Below are 20,204 nucleotides of genomic sequence, written 5' to 3'. Positions count from 1 at the left end.
GGTGGGATTACTATAATTCTTCATCCTTTCTGCCCAATAAATGGGTGTCCTTTTCCATTAAGCTGTAAAATGGTGCTCTCTATGGCCATTAGCCTAAGTACAGATAGTCAAAAAGCCTGAGGCTGAATCGATTCAGTCTTTGTAAATTAGTCTAAATTGCACAGATTAAATTGAAACAGAAGCGAACGGACATTTACCTTTCATTCAGGAAATGCAGCCACATGCCTGCAATGGCTCAAGCCAGAAGCTGGGTGTGCTACAGAACAGCTCTCTGGCTGCCTGTTCACTATGCCAAAGAGCTGTGCTGTAACCTCAGAGGCAGGTTCTTTCTGCTGCCCCCAAAGTCTGCCCTTCTACCCCTGCTGCCTCCAAAGTGTTCTGACTTTGGACTGGGATTTGCTGTCCAAAGTCAGAACACCAGGACTCTGCAGGATTGCTCATTTCTTCCTCTTCCTGCTTCCAGGTGCCTCTGGCATTTGTAGTCCACAGTTGCAGCCAGCAGTAAGTTTGAGCAGGGGAAGAGGTGTTTAACCCCCTCCCTGGCCCCAGACCCCAGCCAGGGTTTGCCTGGGGAGCAGTCCTCCCTCTGCAGACTGGGCTACATCCCCAGCTGGGCTTTCCCCCCACCACTGTTAGCCAGCCCTCACTGCTTCAGCTAGTGAGCAGACGGGGCAGGGCCAGCCCTGCTCTCTGAAGCAGACAGGCCAGTGCAGTCCAGGGCTGGGATGCTGGGGGACTGTGATTTAACTTGAATCAGGAAGGGGTCTCGAACAGAAGTTTTATAAACCGGTTTGACCCAAATCAGCTAAGTCAGATACTACATTCAACCACGTTTATCTTAAACCAGTTTCAGCCATTTTGAAACTGGTTTATGTGCACTGAGCTTCTGTTCTGTTACAGGTTTAAGCCAGTTTCAGATTACTTAGACTGGTTTATGTGTAATGTCTGTCCCTAGCCCCTGTGACCCTTTTTGGAGAAGAGTTCCATTTGTGCTCTGAAGTCCTTACCCAGAATTTCTGCCGTTTCCTTGTCTGCTGTTCAGGGTACTCTGTCCTCAAGTGCTGTGAAGGACTCTAGTGTTTATGGAGATGAGATGCTATGTAATTGTCAAATAGGAGTTAAAATATCTACATCTGTGCAATGTAATTTCTTCTGCCATCAACTCATCAGCTGATTCTGTGCTTGACTACAAACTCTAAGAACTATTGTAGTCTCCACTGCTCTGATTCCTTATTTGAAAGGACATGGAATACAAGGGAGGAAAATAGAGTATCTACCATCCCCGTTCAACTCTCTGCTTCTGATTTTCTTAAGGAGGGAGGAAAAAACAATATAGCAAAATAATATTTACTGTATTGTTCTGATTTATAACTCTACCAGAAGAACCATAAAAAACACACTCACACTCAACACATACAAACATAGTTGTGGACTCAACCTATAAAGAGATACTTGCAGTTCTTACTTTTGTACTTGCAGTATTTTTCACATGCAGTCATAATACTAACAGTTATTTTTTTCAATAAAGTTTTTATTTTAGTATTTTTAGTACATTTAACTCTTTGGAACCTTTCCTTGGTTGGCTGAATCACCTGGGGGAGTTTCTGAGGGCAGTAGCAGTTCAAGGACTCTATCAGTAGTTCTCAACTTCTATTTATGGGAAAAAGTTGTTTTTCTTGAAGTTGAACCTAAAATGTGGGGCTTGACTTCTCATATGCAGGGCGTCTTATAATTTGAACAATATGAGATATATATATATATATATATATATATGTGTGTGTATATATCTATATATATGTGTGTATAGATGTGTGTGTATTTATATACACACACACACATATATATACATATGCATATACATATATATCACACATAATATACACATGTACACACACGATATATGTACACCTACACATATCTACCTATATCTACCTATATAGCTATGCCTATATCATGTATAGCTATATCATGTAGAGGCACGTATCTATACATGTATCATGCACACATACATGCATCTACATAAATATCTGTAATGCTTCTACACGTGTGTGTTTGTGCATACACACACCCGTATATAAGCTTGCCCCATCGTGCACCTGTTTCACATACATCCCGTTCGATTTACGCACTTGGAGGGATACAATCTCCTGTCTCCAGCAGGAAGGAGGGTGGCCCATCAAACTATAGAGCACAGTCTTAAAGAAGTAATTAACTTTGATATCCTGCTGTTATTTTTAATTTCTTTGATTTAACATGGGCAGCTTAACAGTCCTCATGTAATACTGGCACAGCACTGGAATTCATCATGCTTCTTTCCCATTATGGAGGAGAAAGTGGAAGGGACTAGCAGCAAGCAGGGGAGAGGCTGTGGAGAGCATCAAGTCTCCTAGGGTCATCAAGTCTCTCAAACTACAGACTAACAAAGTCTCCCTATGCCTGATGGAGGCTGTTTGTGCCCAAAAGCTTGCAAATAACATTTTTTCCAACTATTTAGTTGGTCTAATAAAAGATATCACATTCACCCAAAGAACCTTGCCACTTCATCCAGGCACCAGGCCTTGCAATGGACCCAAATGTCCCCGTGTCAGTACAGACCGTGTCATTGCTGGAACTAATGGCAAAGAGTACAACCTCCATGTTTCATTCATACCAATGCCAGGTATGCCATCACCTGCTTATGGTGCCCGTCTGCTGCCTACATTCGACGGGCAGGGCGATCTCCACGTGTAAAAATGAATGAACGCTGTTTTGACACGAGCGGCAGAAAGCCATGCGAGCCTGTGGCCGAAAGCTTCAGCCTCCCTGGACGGCTCCATCACTGACCTCAGGACTGCTGTTTTCAAGCAGAAAAATTTAAAAAAAACAGTGTGAACAGGACAAGAAATCCTCTAAACCAGACCTAATGCAGTCCAGGCAGCAAACAGGGACTACCCAGTCTTATCTCATTACCTTTGTGCCTCCTTTGTTCTTGTGGATTTAATGCTTGTTTGCTAGTCTCTCTTAGCACTGCCCCACTCTCCCCCTTCCCCTCCTCATCTTCTGCATTTTAATTTCTCCCTCCTTAGTCTCTGCTTTCTGCACATCCCTTTGCAGCGTCTGATGCCGTGAGCGTCAGCCCACGAAAGCTTCTTCATAGTTTCATAGTTTCAGGGTCGGAAGGGACCTAATAGATCTTCTAGCCCGACCCCCCGCCAGGGCGGGAGAACAACCCAAAAACCCCCCCCCAAAAAACCCTAAAAACAAAAACGGGACTCAAATGAGTCCAGCCAGGTAAGTATCCAGCCTCTTCTTAAAGACCCCCAGGGTAGGGGCCAGCACCACCTCCCTTGGAAGTTGGTTCCAGCTCCTAGCCGCCCTGACTGTGAAGTAGTTTTTTCGGATGTCCAATCTGTACCTCCTCTCCATCAACTTGTGCCCATTACTCCTTGTTATGCCAGCGGGGGCTAGGGGAAACAGCGTCTCCCCCAAACCCTTCTGGTTCCCCCCAGTGAGTTTATAGACGGTCACCAGGTCCCCCCTCAGCCTTCTCTTGTGGAGGCTGAATAGGTTCAAGTCCCGCAGTCTCTCACTGTAGGGTCTGCCCTGTTGTCCCCGGATCATGCGGGTGGCCCTCCTCTGGACCCTCTCCATGTTGTCCACATCCCTCCTGAAATGGGGCGCACAGAACTGGACACAATACTCCAGCTGCGGCCTGACCAGCATCGCATAGAGGGGGAGGAACACCTCCCTGGCTCTACTCGAGATGCACCTGTGGATGCACGACAAGGTCCGGTTAGCCCTGCCAACCATGACCTCGCATTGTCGGCCCATGTTCATCTTGGAGTCAATAATGACACCAAGATCCCTTTCCGCCTCCGTGCTCTCAAGTAGGGAGTTCCCCATCGTATAAGTGTGCTGCTGGTTCCTACTACCCAAGTGCAGCACCCTGCACTTGTCCGTATTGAAACACATCCTGTTCCTGTTTGCCCACCCCTGTAACCTATCCAGATCCTTCTGCAATCTCTCTCTCCCTGCTAGCGTGCTCACCTCCCCCCAAATTTTGGTGTCATCAGCGAATTTAAACAGGTTGCTTTCCACCCCAACATCAAGATCGCTGATGAAGAAATTGAACAGCGCAGGCCCCAGGACCGAGCCCTGGGGGACTCCACTACCCACCTCCCCCCAAGTCGAGTATGATCCATCCACCACCACCCTCTGAGTGCGACCCTTCAGCCAATCTGCAATCCATCTGACCGTGTAGGCATCTATGCCACAGTCGCCTAGTTTATTAATTAGGATGGGGTGAGAGACGGTGTCAAAGGCCTTGCTGAAGTCCAGAAAGACTACATCCACCGCGACACCTGCATCCATGGCCTTTGTGACCTGATCATAAAAGGCAATCAGGTTGGTCTGACATGATCTCCCCCTAATAAATCCATGCTGATTGCCCCTGAGCATCATCTCGGATGCCGGCCCATCACAAATGTGCTCCTTGATGATCTTCTCAAAGAGCTTCCCCAGGATTGAGGTAAGACTGACGGGCCTATAATTGCCCGGGTCCTCCCTTTTCCCTTTTTTGAAGATGGGGACCACATTAGCTACCTTCCAATCGTCTGGCACCTGGCCCAAGCACCACGATCGCTCGTAGAGCCGTGCCAGGGGCCCTGCAATAACCCCAGCCAGCTCCCTCAGCACCCTGGGGTGGAGAGCATCCGGACCCGCTGACTTGAACGCGTCCAGCCCCTCCAGAAGCTCTCTAACCCGGTCCTCCCCAACCTGAGGTCTGAAGGCGATCCCCTCGCGTCCGGCTTCTATCACAGCAGGGAAGTCCCGGTCCCTGCACAAGAAAACGGAGGTGAAGAATTGGTTAAAGAGGTCCGCTTTATCCTCTGACGCAACCACCAGATTGCCCCGCATATCCTGCAGGGGCCCCACATTACCCGGCGCCTTCTTCATCCTCCCAATATATTTGAAAAAGGACTTTTTGTTATCCTTAATCCTGGACGCTAATCCGAGCTCTATCTCCGCCTTGGCCTTCCTAACAGCCCGCCTGCAGGCCCGAGCAGAGGAGGTATACTCCTCTTTGGAGATTACACCCCCCTTCCACCGGGCGTACGCCACCCTTTTGGCAAGCAGGCATTCCCGGACACCCTTGGTGAGCCAGGGGGGCTTTTGGACACTCCTGCCCGCCTTGCTTCTTGTCGGGATGGACACCCCTTGGGCCCCGAGTATCGTTTCCTTAAGGAACGACCACTCCTCTTGGACGCTGAGTTCCTCTGCCCTCAAGGACCCCAGTTCCTCTCCCACTAATCTCCTCATCTCACTGAAGTTGGCCCTCCTGAAGTCTAGGGCCACCACCTTGCTGCGGGCCCTTGACACTCTACGCTGGATGGTGAATTCCAGCACGCGATGATCACTATTGCCCAGGTGGTCAAGAACCTGGAGGCCTCTTACCAGGTCGTCGCCTGCGGCCAGGACCAGGTCCAGCAGAGCATCTCCTCTGGTGGGACTGTGCACCTCCTGAATCAAGTGGAGGTCCTGCAACTCGGCCAAGAACCTCCTGGAGCGGTCCGTCCCGGCTGACTGCTCCTCCCAGCAGATGTCCGGGTAATTAAAATCGCCCATGACAACTACATCCCTTGCTTTTAGTGTCTCCGCAAGCTGGCCTGAAAATTCCCTGTCCAGCTCCTCCTCCTGATTGGGGGGTCTGTAATAGACCCCCACCGTCAAATCCCTCTCGCCTTGCCCCCCCTGGATCTTGACCCAGAGCACTTCAGCTCGCCCTTCCCCTGACCCCATACTGCTGGCAGAGGATGTGTAGTGCTCCTTGACATAAAGTCCCACCCCCCCCCCTGATACCCACAGGCATGCCAGAATAAGGAACATGGCTTTAAGTGAAGAGGTAATGTACAGGAAGAAAAAGTAACTATAGTATACTACATACAAGTAACTTTTTATATGTGGTTACATGTAGTTACCTGAAAGTCTGACCAAACTTATAGAAGTGATGCCACCAAATTTAATATTCACTTGTGCAAATACCTACAATGCAAATATCCAAATGACAAAACCAGCATGCACATGCTGATTAGGTTCTCAGAGCATATACTTGAGTTTATACCATTCTAGGCCCTTGGTGCTACTCAGGGAGAGCTTTAATGATACCTGTAGCAGTGCTAAGCACACACGGTAACAGAGAAGAGGCATAAACTTAGCTTGCTAGGCATCTTTTCACTAATCACTAGTTTAGGTTGATTACAAGTCTGCGCGAGATACACAGTGAGTCAACAGCCACTATAGCTCCATTCTTATACTAGTTTTGGGTTACAGAAGGACTTTACCAAGTGTCAAAACCAGCAGCATAGGGACCTAGCCAGGTGCCCGGTACACAGGGGCAGCAGTGACTTCCAGTTGCTGCTGCAGTTTACAATTGCAATCACATAGCTGTCAACAACCACTTTTTTTGCTTGTCCTTCCCCTGTCCCACCCATCCCACCCCAAGTCAGCGCCCAGGCTGGTTGCCATGTTTGCTCTGCCCGACTTATGCCACTGCCCAAAACCACAGTCTTGCTGATCGATTACACTGATGCTGTGAAGGTGCAGAAAACTGCCCTTTGGAGGCTGGTACCAACCCATCTTGACCTCATCAAGAAAGATGTCCTGAGTGTCCTCAGTCTGTTCTTATCCTTATGGGATGGTGTCCAATACTGCTTAATTCAGTAGTTCAGCTCTTTTCTGAACTTAGGGGACTTTCAGACACTAAGCCCTTCCTACCATCTTAAGTAAGCCTAATATATATATAGTGTGTGTGTGTGTGTGTGTGTGTACACACACACTCTCTGGATCTGCTTTTCACTTGATATCCATGTATAACATGCGCTGATATTACTGTGTTCATTGTGTGTGTTCATTGTGTGTATATTTACAGTGTGTGCAGATGCATTGTATATTTGGCAGTTAATTTCCTTTTGTCATAATCACAGTTCAGAGTAATTCCATGTGGTATGCACATATATAATCCCAGCCTTATCACATGTGGCCAGACACTTACTTGGCTTACTCAGTTCCTCTGTAGAATCATAGGATCATAAAAAATTAGGGTTGGAAGGGACTTCAGGAGGTCATCTAGTCCAACCCCTGCTCAAAGCAGGACCATCCCCAACTAGATCATTCCAGCCAAAGCTTTGTCGAGTCAGGCCTTAAAAACCTCCAAGGATGGAGATTCCACAACCCGTTCCAGTGCTTTACCACCCTCCTAGTGAGAGAGTTTTTCCTAATATGCAACTTAAACCTCTCTTGCTACAACTTGAGACCATTGCTCCTTGTTCTGCTACCAATCACTACTGAGAACACTTTAGCTCAGGGGTGGGCAATTATTTTGGCTGGAGGGCTGCTTAACGAGTTTCGGTGAGCTGTCAAGGGACACATGGGTAGCCCCGCCCCTTGACAGGTGCTCCACCTCGTGGTTGACTTCTTGGGACTGGAAGTCCTGCCCCCTAACCCTTGGCCTTTGGCACCATAAGTCCCTCCCTTTGCCCCTCGAACTGCTCCTTTCAGCAAGGGTACTGCCATCTTGGAACCAGAAAAAAGACAAATTATATTCTAAAAATCAAACATTTACTACAACATACATTAATTTGATTTCAAAAAACATTTTTGTCCTGATTTACATGTGTTTGCATACTGTACATAGAGGTGATTGTATAATAGCTTAAAATGAAGTCTTACTTTTGTATATTGGGCGGGGGTGTGGAGAGGTGTGGGAGGTATGGGTGGGTGGCTACAAGGTTTGTGGGGGGTTATGGGTGGGTGTAGGGAGGCCGCCCTTTCTTGGGGGCGGCAGGGGGCTGGAGAGTGGGAGCTGATGCAGTCTTTCAACGGGGGGGGGGGGGTGGGGGTGGGTGTGGGGGGGTGTATGTGGGGTGGGGGAACATGGGTGTGTGTGTAGATATTTGGGTTGTGGGTGGGCATGGGGTTTGTGGGGAGCTGTGTGTTGGGGAGAAGGTGGCTAGGGTGTGTGAGGGAGGTGTGGGGTGTGCATAGGGGTTGTAGGTGTGTGTGGTATAAGGCGATTGTGCAGTGCTAGAAGATGGTGGTTGTAGTGTAGTGCCGAGCGCATTGGCACCAGGAGCGCAGTGTTGGTCTCCTTGAAGACACCCCAAACCGCCGCCACTTCCCTCGCCTGTCTGCTGGTTCCCCCTGCCCACCCACCTGCCACTCCCTCCCACTGCCTGCCTGCCACTGCTTTCCCCCCACCCCCTGCTTGCCCACCCACTGCTCCAGCACCATGTGGTTCCCGGCTGGCTCCTGCTGAGCTGTGTGGTCCTGGCCATGCAGCCAGGAACTGCATGGTGCTGGAGCCAGCCTGGCCTGGCCAGCACTGCACAGAGTCAGATGGGAATCGCAGGGGCTGGGCTGGCTCCTACAGTGCCAGCAGGGACAGTGGGGAGCTGGTCTGGCTCCATAGAGCCCCTGCCAACCTGGGATCTACGCTCCTGCCACCCTGTGCTCCTTTGCTATTCCTCCTGCTTGCTGCCACTACCACCGCCATTTCCCCACCTCCTCCCTGCTGCTGCCGCTTCTCCCCTTCCCACTTCCCACCTGCCTGCCGCTCTGGGACTGCGCTGATCCCGGCTGTATGGCCAGAACTGCAGAACGCAGGAGCAGCCAGCCTGGCCACCACGGACTGGGGTGATTGCCGGTGGTCCTCCTCTCCCCACTGTTCTTATCTGACTGCAGTCTCGGGCAGAGGGAGGCAGGGAACAGCTCCAGGGGGGCTGGGGCTCGGGGCTTGGGGGGTGCTTGGGGCAGGGTGGAGGGTGGGGTGGAGCTGGTCAGGCCTTGCTGCTGCTGCTGCCCCTGGGCCCTGCTGCTGCTGGCGCCTTGTCAGCTTAGACAGGCAGCTCTGGACAAATAGTAATTAATTTTCTAAATTTTTTAGGGCCCTGTGAGCCGGATAGAATGGCCTGGCAGGCCCAATCAGGCCCACAGGCTGTATTTTACCCACCTGTGGTCTAGCTCCATCCTCTTTGGAACCACCCTTCTGGTACTTAAGGGATGCTATCAAATCCCCTCTCAGTCTTCTCTTCTGCAGACTAAATAAGACCAGTTCCCTCAGCCTCTCCTTGTAAGTCATGTGCTTCAGCCCCCGAACCATTTTTGTTGCCCTCTGCTGTATTCTCCAACTTGTCCATATCCTTTCCATAGCTGGGGGCCAAAACTGGGTACACTACTCCAGATGTACCGGGGTTCTGACCAACAATCTCATAAACTACTACTTCTGAAGAGCTCCATCATAAATGTTATGTCCAGTTTACTTAACCACATTAGTACCAGGGCTCTGGCCTAGGGGTTTGGAGAACCCATTGTCTCCATGTACGCTTAGCTGCACACATACCGTACATGCAAAAGTTTGTTTATCCAAATGCCATAGAGACTTGGAGCAAATCTGGATGATGAAGGGTTTGGACAATCACAGAAATTTTCAATGTAATTGATAGACTGTAGATGATAGAGTCCTACTGCAAATAAATGAGGGTTGAGTAATCATGTTTGTACAGTATGCACAATTCTACAAACAATTTAAGTACATTATGTGTCTAAGTAGACAGATACAAGCGTAATCTTTGACATCCAGTGATGTGTTACTGAATGTCTCAACCAAGCAGTTGTTCAGTCATGCAGAGTCAAACTATTTTGTGAAATTCAGCTGCATATTAAATCACCCCTCATACATCCTGCTGCCATCTGAAACTGTGGACACTAATCTCTCTGGAATTAGGAAGACTGGTTCCCTGCTATCTGCAGTAGCTGCTATTGACAGCAATAATGTATGAAACACAGAGCAGAATACAGTTTGATTTTTCAGGAAATTGGGTTATGACTAACAAACAGAACACACAGGCGGTCGGATGCATGGACACACGTGACAGGTCAATCTTACAGGCAGAAATCTCTGTGGTTTCTATCATGCATCTATACCAGACAGGCAGATAGGATCAAATTTGCTGTCTTCGGTGGTGTTACCTCAGGGATGAAATTGGCCCATGGAGAATGCAATAAGGGATTTAAAGTGGCAAGACACAACACAGAGGTGGAAATGAAAGCAATTAAAAAAAGGGACCTGCTTGACCCTAATTTACAAACCTCTAGCTGTCAAAGAACAAATCTCCATATGAAGCTCAAACATAATTACTTATGGAATCATTAAGGCTCTGAGTAAATTGTTCCCTAAGCTCTTAGCTGGTGATGTTCTTGGGGTATATATGTGTGTAGGAGCTTTTCAATCTGATCTTTCTTTTCTTGTTTGTGTTCATCATTTAACCTTCCAGTTCTCCAGCAGTGCCTGAAAATAGGAATCCAAATAAAAAAAATGATTTAATCCCATGTTTTAAATGTGCTAATCCCAGCTGTCTCTACCACACCCAATTCTCTCTCCTTTCTCCACTTTTGAAGACTGGAGTCACTACGGCAGTCAAGCAATTATGTTTTAAAGCCAGAGAACCCCACTGACCCGTGCCAAAAGCTGCTGAAGCCAGTATGCAGGCACGCTTGTGTGACTGTACCGTGTATTTGTAGAGATGCTCCTCGAGTATGAGCAGGGCAGTTACATTTGAAATAGGAAACAACATTTGGTGCTGGCTTGCTAGAAAGCTTTAAGTTTAAGGCTGTAAATTGAGTGAATCCTAGGGTGGGGAGAGGTATGGGGGGAGAGGATTCTTTAAAGAGGCCTTTAGAAGCCAGCTCCAGATTTTATTCTCTGGCTCTCATGCCTTATACTTGCTTGCAAAGATCACATTTGTTACTATTAAGGTTGTCAAAATAAATGCTGAAATGCTCAATCTACTGAAAGAATCATCAACTCCAACAGCCTTGAAAGGAACCAGAAGCAACACTGCAATAATCAACACGCAGTACCTACAGCCCTCCACTGAGCAGTACTTTGACAGCAAACCAGGGTGTGCCATCCCAATAACCAGGAGTGACTCTGTGATAACAAACAAATGTGCAGCCTAGCACTTTTGTAATTACAAACCACTTGGCAAGGGTAAACTAGAGCTCAGCCCACCTCCAGTTAGGAACCAGTCTCTGCAGCTCTGCAATAACAGACCAGTTTGCATAAGCAACCTTACAATAGCAAGCCAATGTATGCGTCTGTGTAATGGAGTCTGCACATGGACACACACATGCATATGCACGTGTGCACACACGTTCATGCACACCCCCCTACTGGAAATCATTGGTAAGGAGACAGATTTTTGAAGGGATTATTCTATAAAAGGATGATTTAGCAAGATAGCTTTTGAGGGTGCCTTTAAACAGCAGTGTCTGTACCACATGGTAAATAATGCAGGAAGGAAAAGAAAAGTGCAAATTCTAAAGGGATGTTCTGGAAGGGCTAGCCAGCACCTGAGATGTCTTTGGAGGCATTCCAGCTGCAGGGAAACAAAACACAGACCTTGTCAGCCTTTCCAGAAACCTGTTGGTCTCCTTGGCACAGGAAAGCTGCTCAGAGTGACTGCTTTTCCGGAGTGTTTGTGTTCCAGGGGGAGGTTGGGTGAATGGGGGTTGGGAGGGCAATTTTCATTCATCCCTCCATTCACAAGCAAATGAAATGGGAAGAATCTGACTCTATCCCCCTTAGGATTGGTGGGGCTCTATGGGGGGAAATGATGGCAGGTTTTTAATGTTGTGCAGTGCGAAGGTGAGAGGGAAATCCAGATTGCCTTGGCCTGTCTAATGCAGGTTGACCTCCTCAAACCCTTGCTGGCTCTTAAGATTCCCTGTACTTTGCATCACTGTTAAGATATCTACTCCCTGTTCATTTGTAAGCTCCTTGGGTTAGGGACCTTGCTACCCTACAAGCAAAATCTTTGCCCTGGGGTCTGTAGGCTCACTACTGGAGAAGGGGGCATGAGGAACCTTTTCTGGGGTCTGTAGGCTCACTACTGGGGAAGGGGGCATGAGGAACCTTTTCCTCCACAATCCATGGGGTGCAAGAGACGGGCAGAAATCCAGCCTCCTGCCCTCAGGTAGTTGGAGAAAGTGCAATGTAACACAGCCAGGCCTCAGAGTGGTGTGGTCTCCTAACACTGCTCACTGGACCTCCATCCACATGCTGCTGGTATGCAGCACTCCAAGCCTCCCTACTGCCTTCTTGTTAGGAAGCAAATGTCTTCTGATTTCTTAGATTTTCCACTTTTTCCTGCCTTCATGCTCAAACACCGGGGTTCCAGTCAGCCAGGTGTGTCCTTGCACAGTTTCATAGTTGTTTGGGGCTGGAAGGGACCTTACAGATCATCGGGTCCAGCCCCCTGCACTTGGGCAGGAAAGACTGCTGGGATCAGATGACCCCAGCAACAAGATGCTTTTTTTGGACCTGAGCTCGTGCTGGGTCGGTGGCGAAGGTTCAGAGGTTGGGTCCAGGCTGACTGCACTGCTCTCATGGCTACTGCCAAGAAATGAACCCCTCTCACCTGCTCCTATTGATACTTCTAGAGTGGGAAGGATAGTAGTGAGATGGGGGCCTGCCATTGCTGCCCTGGAGCTCTGTCTGTCATGGAGCAGCCCTGGAGTGTCTCCACCACCACATTTCTGGGTTTGGAATAGGAGCAAGTAGGCAGGGCTTATTTTTTGGCAACAATCTGGAGAGAGAGGTGGGACCAGCGCAGACTCACCCGGAGAGCCTGAGTGCTTTGTTCGGTGTCCTGTCTACCCGTTGCTCTATTGTAGAAAAGACAGAAGTCTCCCAGCTCCTCTTCCCCGGCCTGAACTCCCAACTACTAATGTAAAATCACCATTTTATTCCAAATGGTGAAAAGGCAGAGCTCTTGTTAAACACTTTCAAGGCCTCTGTGACCTTCAGTCACTCTTTTCTGAGGATGAATTTAAAGAACTGCCCATGTGAGGTCTATAAATCCCTGTAAATTGCCCATCATCACATTACTTTCTGCTAAACAATTTGGAAAAGCTTTGTAACCCCTCACAGAACTGTGCTACACATTTTTTTTCTGGTGGCTCCAAATTGGTTATGAGATGGGTTATGTCCTCCCTCGTGCATCCAAAACTGCACTTGCAAACGTGTCCTCGCTTAGTCTCTGCCGTGTGAGATTGTGTATGTATAAGTAGCAGTGCCTGTATGCTTAACTGTGCACATGGCCTTTGTTAATTAGACAGTCCATTAATGCTTTATGTATGCAGGTCTGCCTGTACGATCATTTGCCTAGAACCTCATTAATTTTACTGGCTGCCCCTCCTGTTGGAGTTCACAAATCAAGCTGAGCATGCACACAAATCCCTTTGAGCAGGTTCATCTAATAAAGCAAATCAGGCATCAAGAAAGATTCACTAGGAATACTGGAAACAACATGCTGTCCTGGCGATTTTTGCAAAGGGGCTTTGGGTAGTTAAATGGCAGTTGCAGAGAGCTGCTAAGGACTTGAGCTTCACAGGCCCAGAGGTGAGTAGGACTGTTGCTTAGAGCTTCTTGTGAGTGCATGCACATACACACATCTCCATTAATTCTTTGCACACATCCAGCAGAAGCAAAGCTGAGACCTCTGCCTGAAAATTACAGCATCCCTTAGCCACAGAGCCAAGAGATGGAGCTTGATTTCACATAACCCAGCTGGCAGACAGATATTTTATTAGTGAACATGCCCAACTTCCTGGACTGGAAATGTGCTGTGTATATACATGGCCAGTTTGCTGCCTCATCTTTAGGATACAGGATATTAGTTTCATCCAGGTAACCCTCTTGCAATGAGGAATGCCTTGACAGGGTACCTGGTGGATGGCAAGGGACTTTAAGCCTCCTGTCTCTTTGAGTTTCCCAAGCTGTGAAGAAGCTGTTATTTCCCCAAACAGTCCAGAAACAACAGAGGGTAAAATCCTGACCCCATCTATAATGCCACTGGGACCAGCATTTCACCCAGAATCTTCTGGACTCGGCATCAGCTATTACACCAAATGTCCTCTTATGTAGGTGAAACTGGGAAGTGAGTCTCTTGTCCTTCCTGCTTGCAATCAGTCTGTTATGCTTCCATGAGCCCCTCTGCCTCTATTATGCACATCTATCAGTGGGGACGCAGTCCTGATTGTGCTTTAGCCATCTGCACTGCAGTCCCCATTACAGATGCAGCGCTGAGAAGCTTATTTCACAACTGACTGAAGGCAAAGATATAAGCACATGTATGTTCAGGAGCCTGTTGCCTTCATCCTTCAGAGATGATTTTTGCATTTGTGTCAGAGATACAAATCAGGAGAAGCAGCTCACTTAAATATTTGCTGAGAAAAAAATGATGAGGTGAAGGGACCAGGTTAAAGCCCAGATGCTGACCTAGCTAAAATCTGGGTTAGGTCTGTGTTGTAAAAGGGAGTGAACTGTGTTTTAACTGTACTCTTAAATTGTACTGTGCATCTGCCTGGCCTGTTATCATGGTATGGAAATGCCACTCAAAAAACCTGAGGCAGAATTGATCTGGGCACAAACAGAAGTTACATTTGTTGCAGTCGACCACTTGAAAGCACTTTAAAACTGTGCCCTTAAAGAAGGGCATAGCTGCAGAGTGCTTTAAAAGTGCTTGATTGCATGACATGAGGGTTCAGATGAAGGCGCTCCAATGTGGAGCACCTTCATTAATGTCTGTCATCATGTGCTGGGAGGGGGAGAAGGGAGGGGAGGGAGTTCAGTCTGGGACTTGCCCAGCCTGCACTGTAAGGTGGGTCAGGTGGATTGGAGCCCCCCCACATCGGGGGGAGGGTTCCAATCCACCTGGCCCACCTTCCCGCACAGGCTGGGCAAATCCCAGATCGAATTCTCTCCCCTCCCTTTTCCCCCTCCCGTTCTGAAGACAGCACTGGAGCTGGGAGGAAGGGGAGGTGGGGCTAGGGGAGAGCAGCTGCAGACATGCAGCCACTCCAACCTGGAGGTCAATCCCCCAACCCCTTGGGCCCAACAGTGAACGTCTGTTAGGTTGGGGGGAACGCTGTAACTCATGACGCTTCCTGTAAAGCACCGTTAGTTACAGCAGGGAGCTGCATGTCTGTCAGCACCCTAACGTATGTGGTTTTCTGTAGCAGTGTAGTTCAGATTGGTAGTGAATAGAACATGTGTTTGCCCTTTGGTGGGGGGTGCAAATCTTAGACCGAGTTCTGCCATTTTTAAACTAGTCTATGTGTGCTGAACTTCTGTTCTGTTATGGGCATAGACCAGTTTTGTGTGCCAAGCTTCTGTTCTGTTACTGGTAAAGACTGGTTCCCGAACACTTATACCAGTAAAAGTATAATGTCTGTACCTGGCCCTCATCCCTGCAGAAGTATCTGTGTGGAAATGCAGTTTTAACATGGCTCCATTCCATCTATACTGCAAAACTGAACTGCAATGTAACTGTGCTAAGAGACAGCTGGGATATAACAAGGTAGAAATGAGAGCATAATTGGGACCTCAGAAAGGAGGGGGATTTTTCTGCAGTTCTTTTCCAGCTGCCCTACTGCTGAAGTTGGACATGTGTTGAAATGCTGCAGGAGTTCAAATTACTTTGAAAAATTGGCTCTGATGGTTGTAAAATAAACGGTTAGCTCTCCTGGATTGGTTGTCTGGATAAGTGAGAGGGAGCAGGGTGAGAGAGAGAAGCTGATGTGCCTTTAACTGCCTTGAAACTGCTCCAAAGTAATGTTTAATCAAAGGGAGCTGACATTTGCCTATTGAATTGCTATCAGAATGAGTGAGTCATTCATATGCCATTGTGCTTCAGAATTGGGAGCCAAGGATTGATGCAGTCTGACAGGAGCAGCTCCCAGTCATTAGCATTTCCCTGACTTCTGACTGGTATCTCCATTTCACACTGGTAAACAAGCCACCTGAAGGCCAAGGTAACATTGACCTCCTCCCTCCCAGGGTTCCTTGTTGGAGGACCCTAACGAGAGGCCTCTGTCTTTATTTTCACTTAGACAACAAGCTGCTGCCCTTTCCTCCTGCGGGGGAGGAAGGGACCATGTGCCATTTACACTCTCCTTTGGTTTCATGCCATTGTAAACAATAATAAAGATTCCCAGTAAACTCAGCCAGAGACATCATTGCTATATATAGGACCAAGGGCTCAAGAGAGTGAAGACATTTGAAATCAATTTCAGTGCGAGGTTGGTCTGTCTCCCCTCTTGTGATATATCCAGCTTGTATGCTTAGGTGTGGGGAAGGGGTTTGCAGCAAGGCAAAGCTGGGTGGGTGAAGGTAGAACGGTGCTTGTGGGTGCTTGTGGGGAACAAAATGATCCAATGGTGGGGGTTTCCTGAATGCAGGTGAGTGGGGAGAAGGGTGAGGTGATAGAAACATAAGGCTCAGACAGAAGTGACAATGTTCACCTCATCTGGCCCCAGAAAGTGGTCTACAGTCATGACCAAACAGAAATGCATGGCTGCAGACCACCTGAAATGGCCCAATCCCATGAAAATCTGATCCCTTACTGCATGAAGGTTCAAATGAACACGCTTAAAAATGAAGTGCATTCTGTTGGGTCCAGGGTATCATTACAACTCATAGTGCTTCCTGAAAAGTGCTATGAGTTACAATGGGGAACTGCTCTTCTGTCTGCTTCCATAGTGGTAGTAATAATTCAGGACACTGCAACTCCTGTTCCTGATGATGCTGGGGCAGTCTTTCTATTACATATGGGCCTGTCCATGTCTGTGTGTGCATATCAGTGCAGATGTGTATGCATGGATCCCATGTAGATTTTTGTGGCTGTAGAAACCTACAGGAGTTTGTATGCCTTCCTGGCTGTAGTATGCTGGGAACTGTGGTGCAGTAAAAGGCAAAGACCTATCATTGGTAAAAACAGAGGTGGGACTTCTCTGGCTTTTAATCCTGGTATCCTACATAGAAGTATCCATGCATACATGAGTCCATTGTCCCACTTTAAGTACCTATGAAGTATGCAGGTTAACGCTTTTTCCTGGGGTCAATACTAATTCAAATTAATTGCCTTTTATTCCAAGGATAAACTATTTGGGAATGGCATAGCCCTTTGCACAAGTTTTGACTTAGATCAATCAGAACCACTTCAAATGAAGCCTCTGTTTTTACCCTCTCTTGCTGACTCATCTACTTTGGTCCCATTGTATGTGTACACGTGCGTGCACACATATGCACGCACACACGCTGCCCAACAGAGCCTTTGCCCACATAGTTCTGATTTGCAAAGGCTTTTGTTGTGGGTGGCAAAATGTGCCTGTGTTTACATTTTCTAAAAACAATAGGAAGCCTCAAATCAAAACTGGATGAAAAGCGGCTCTTAGATGCCACTTTCAATTACGTTTACCCCACCTGTAAGACCTTAGTGGTGATGATGATGGTGTAAAGTATCCCGACAATGAGATCCCTTAGGCTATGGAATCATCTTCCAGAGGAATACCCCAACCTTTAGGAAGCTTTGAGATTAGACTGGCCAGAAGATGAATCTGGATGGCCTTAGAAGCCCTTTTTACCTGTAAGCTCCAAAGAAGGAGTAAATTCCCCTTAGTGCTCATATTTTCACATTTATGTGTTTGAAGACTATGTTTATCTATGAGCAGTTGTGCATATGTGTACATATGCTGCTGACACATTGCATCACTGAGTCCATGTGGCTTTATAGCCATCTGAAGGTGAAAGGCAATGAATCTGTTTTAGCAGCCCTTGCTTGAGCAGATCAGGATTGAGTGTAATCGGTGAAAAACCCCTTGCATCTGGCCTCCTGTATTTAAGTGTATGATTTATTTTGCCTGGTCATACTAAGATGCAGTCTGTGGCATATGTTTTTGTGGGAACTGATTTTTGTGATGCCTGGAGCTTGGGAAGGGCTTGCTAAGGAAACACAGCGTGATGCAACCTTAATTTCCTCTGAAAGAGCAGTCAAGGAATGTACTGCATTGAAATGTCACTGCTTCTTCTGTCCTGATAAAACAAACCAAAGGGAGTGGATGACTGACACCCCCCCAATACAACTTAAAATCCTCCTAGGAAAAAATAAAACAAGTTCTCCCAGCACTTTGTGTAAGGAATAATAAGACTGTGTTTGAGACAGCCAGACAAGGAGCAGTGCAGTACTTTGTGATTGGAAATACCTGTTTCTGTTACTCAGGGGCGCGGGAGGAGGGGGTATCTAGAGTGCTAAAACAAACAACTCTCTGTATCCAGCCCTCTCACTGTCACTTTATAAGGACACAGCATGGATGTTTTCTGGAGCAGAGTTGTGTCCGGAATGAATCCTCACCTTCTCAGACTCCACAGAACTGGAATGGATGGACGTTGCACACACATAGGAACAGAAGTCAAAGCTCCTCAGCTGAGGCTTTAGCTGGGCCTTGTCCAATGCTTTCTTAGAAGTGTTAGATGCAGTTATCTAGTTGGAAAATATGAAAAGGGGAAGTTCTATTCAGGAGTGATTTCAGGGGTCATCTGCACCTTGCATTTTGTGCTGGTTTCCAGGACAGATATATGCATAGAGAAATGGTGGAATCTCCTTTCTTCCTTTTTAGCTCTCCTCCTTGCGGTGCAGGATGCTTAAGCAGAGTAGCTGTGTTGCAGGTTCTTTACCTTTCTGTGCCAGCAAAATGAGGCAAGTATGGAGATGGAAGCCTTTGAGAGTAAGGATGGTTCTGGGTCATCTAACTGGACTGGAGATCACTTTTCAGTTCTTGTATGATAGTAGGCAAGCATGTAGGAGATGTCTTTGGACCCTGACTCTTCCAAAGTCTGTGTCCTGCCTCTAAAATGGGGATAACTTGTCTCACTCCCATTTTGTTCCATGTATTCATTTAGTCTAGAAGTATTTCAGCCTGTTTCATACTGCATGTCTGCAGTGGGGTTATGATGGAGTATACAAACCCTGTGCTGCGGGCTCAGTCAGCCCTCCACCTTGCTGTAGGCTCAGTCAGTGTCCCCGCCTCTACACCTGCAGTAGGTATCATCAGGCTTGGAAGGAGAGGTTAAACAGGAAAGTCCATCTCAGTTTGGGACTGGTCATGAAGGAGAGGAGCCTTCCAGCTCTTGCTGTGTAGGAGGGCTAGGAACTGCTTGTGAGATGGCTGTCTGTCAAAGCCTTCCTGCGGGAAGGTAGGGCTGATGTGGGACGGCCACAGAAATTTTCTTCCAGTTCTCACTTGCTGTTCATAGTCAGACTGCTGAAGGGGTGAGAGCCAAATGCAGACCTTTCACGTTGTACATCTGGTTGGTGGCCTGGCAGTGGCTGGCTGTAAGCCTGGCAGTGATTCTGGCACAGGAGGCCTAGTCTGGGCTGGGGATCTCTAGATGCTGTTAACTAGAATTAAGAAATATCTGCACTTGCCCTAATCAAAGCAAAAAAAGGCTTTGATATTCTGTGTTGCAACTGGGGAAGCTTCTTCCATCTTCCCACCTCCCGTGGAAATTCTGCCTTTGTCACACCACCCCCAGGACCCCCCATGCAAGGTACTAAGTGCATCCATAGGGTTGTGAAAGACTGGATTTCTATATATGTGTCCCTGAGAGGCAAACACTGCACGGAGTTTGGGAATCCCTTTCAATGGAGAGTCCACAAATTGAGGTGCTTTTCTGTTCCTTCGCCAAGGTATCCAGAGCTCTTGGCCTGGATGGAGCATGAGAAAAGGTCTTCTTTCAAGATTGTTCTTGTGCTATTTCTTTTCTGGTACTTGGCATTTCCAATTCCTGGTTTCAGTCACAACCTAGGAGAGCAGCAGTAAGAGCCACTGTACCCTCACAGTCTCTCTAGTAGAGACACTGGCTGTGTTTCCATCATACACCACCTTTGGGGTTTCTTTCAAGAGCTTCATGGAATATCTTCATGGGCTATGGTAGCCCCTTCTGCTCAGTGACTAGTCCCACGTCCCCTGGCAGATGGGAGGTTGTGTCTGTCCTCTCCCAATCATAACTTCTCCCTTTGGCAGCCATTTTGCTGTGGGGGTCCCACACCCTGGCTCACAGTGGCTGAAGCGGGCATAAATCAGGAGCTGGCATCTGTGTGCTCCTAGCAGATTTCTCTTCGGCTGATTATTCTTGAGGATACGAATGGTGTGTTAGCAAAATGGCATTGCAAAAGAGAGCGAGTGAGCAAGCGAGCGAGAATGTGCTGCAGGCGCATGGAAAATGGTAAAGGAATTGCTTTGGGAATGCTACAAAGGCACAGGCATCCCTCCATGCAGTACATCCACATTTACACACGTTCGGAAAGCAGGGACACAATGATGCA

At 47.7% G+C, this 20,204-nt stretch overlaps 1 protein-coding gene across 1 annotated transcript in view; it reads right to left on the bottom strand.

Moving 5' to 3' along the window:
* The window catches only part of BOD1 (biorientation of chromosomes in cell division 1), a 51,943-nt gene extending 32,155 nt beyond the window's left edge, over window positions 1-19,788 (bottom strand). The window contains exons 1-2 of the mRNA XM_025210159.1: window positions 19,711-19,788; window positions 18,231-18,359 (exon numbers count right to left, since the gene is read on the bottom strand). Of these exons, the coding sequence (XP_025065944.1) occupies window positions 18,231-18,359; window positions 19,711-19,788 (207 nt within the window). The remainder of the gene's footprint in view (window positions 1-18,230; window positions 18,360-19,710) is intronic.
* Between the last annotated feature and the right edge of the window lie 416 nt (window positions 19,789-20,204).

The sequence above is a fragment of the Alligator sinensis genome, unplaced genomic scaffold (assembly GCF_000455745.1).
Source record: "Alligator sinensis unplaced genomic scaffold, ASM45574v1 scaffold360_1, whole genome shotgun sequence".
Classification (NCBI taxonomy): domain Eukaryota; kingdom Metazoa; phylum Chordata; order Crocodylia; family Alligatoridae; genus Alligator; species Alligator sinensis.
This window is presented reverse-complemented; position numbering and strand designations above follow the sequence as displayed.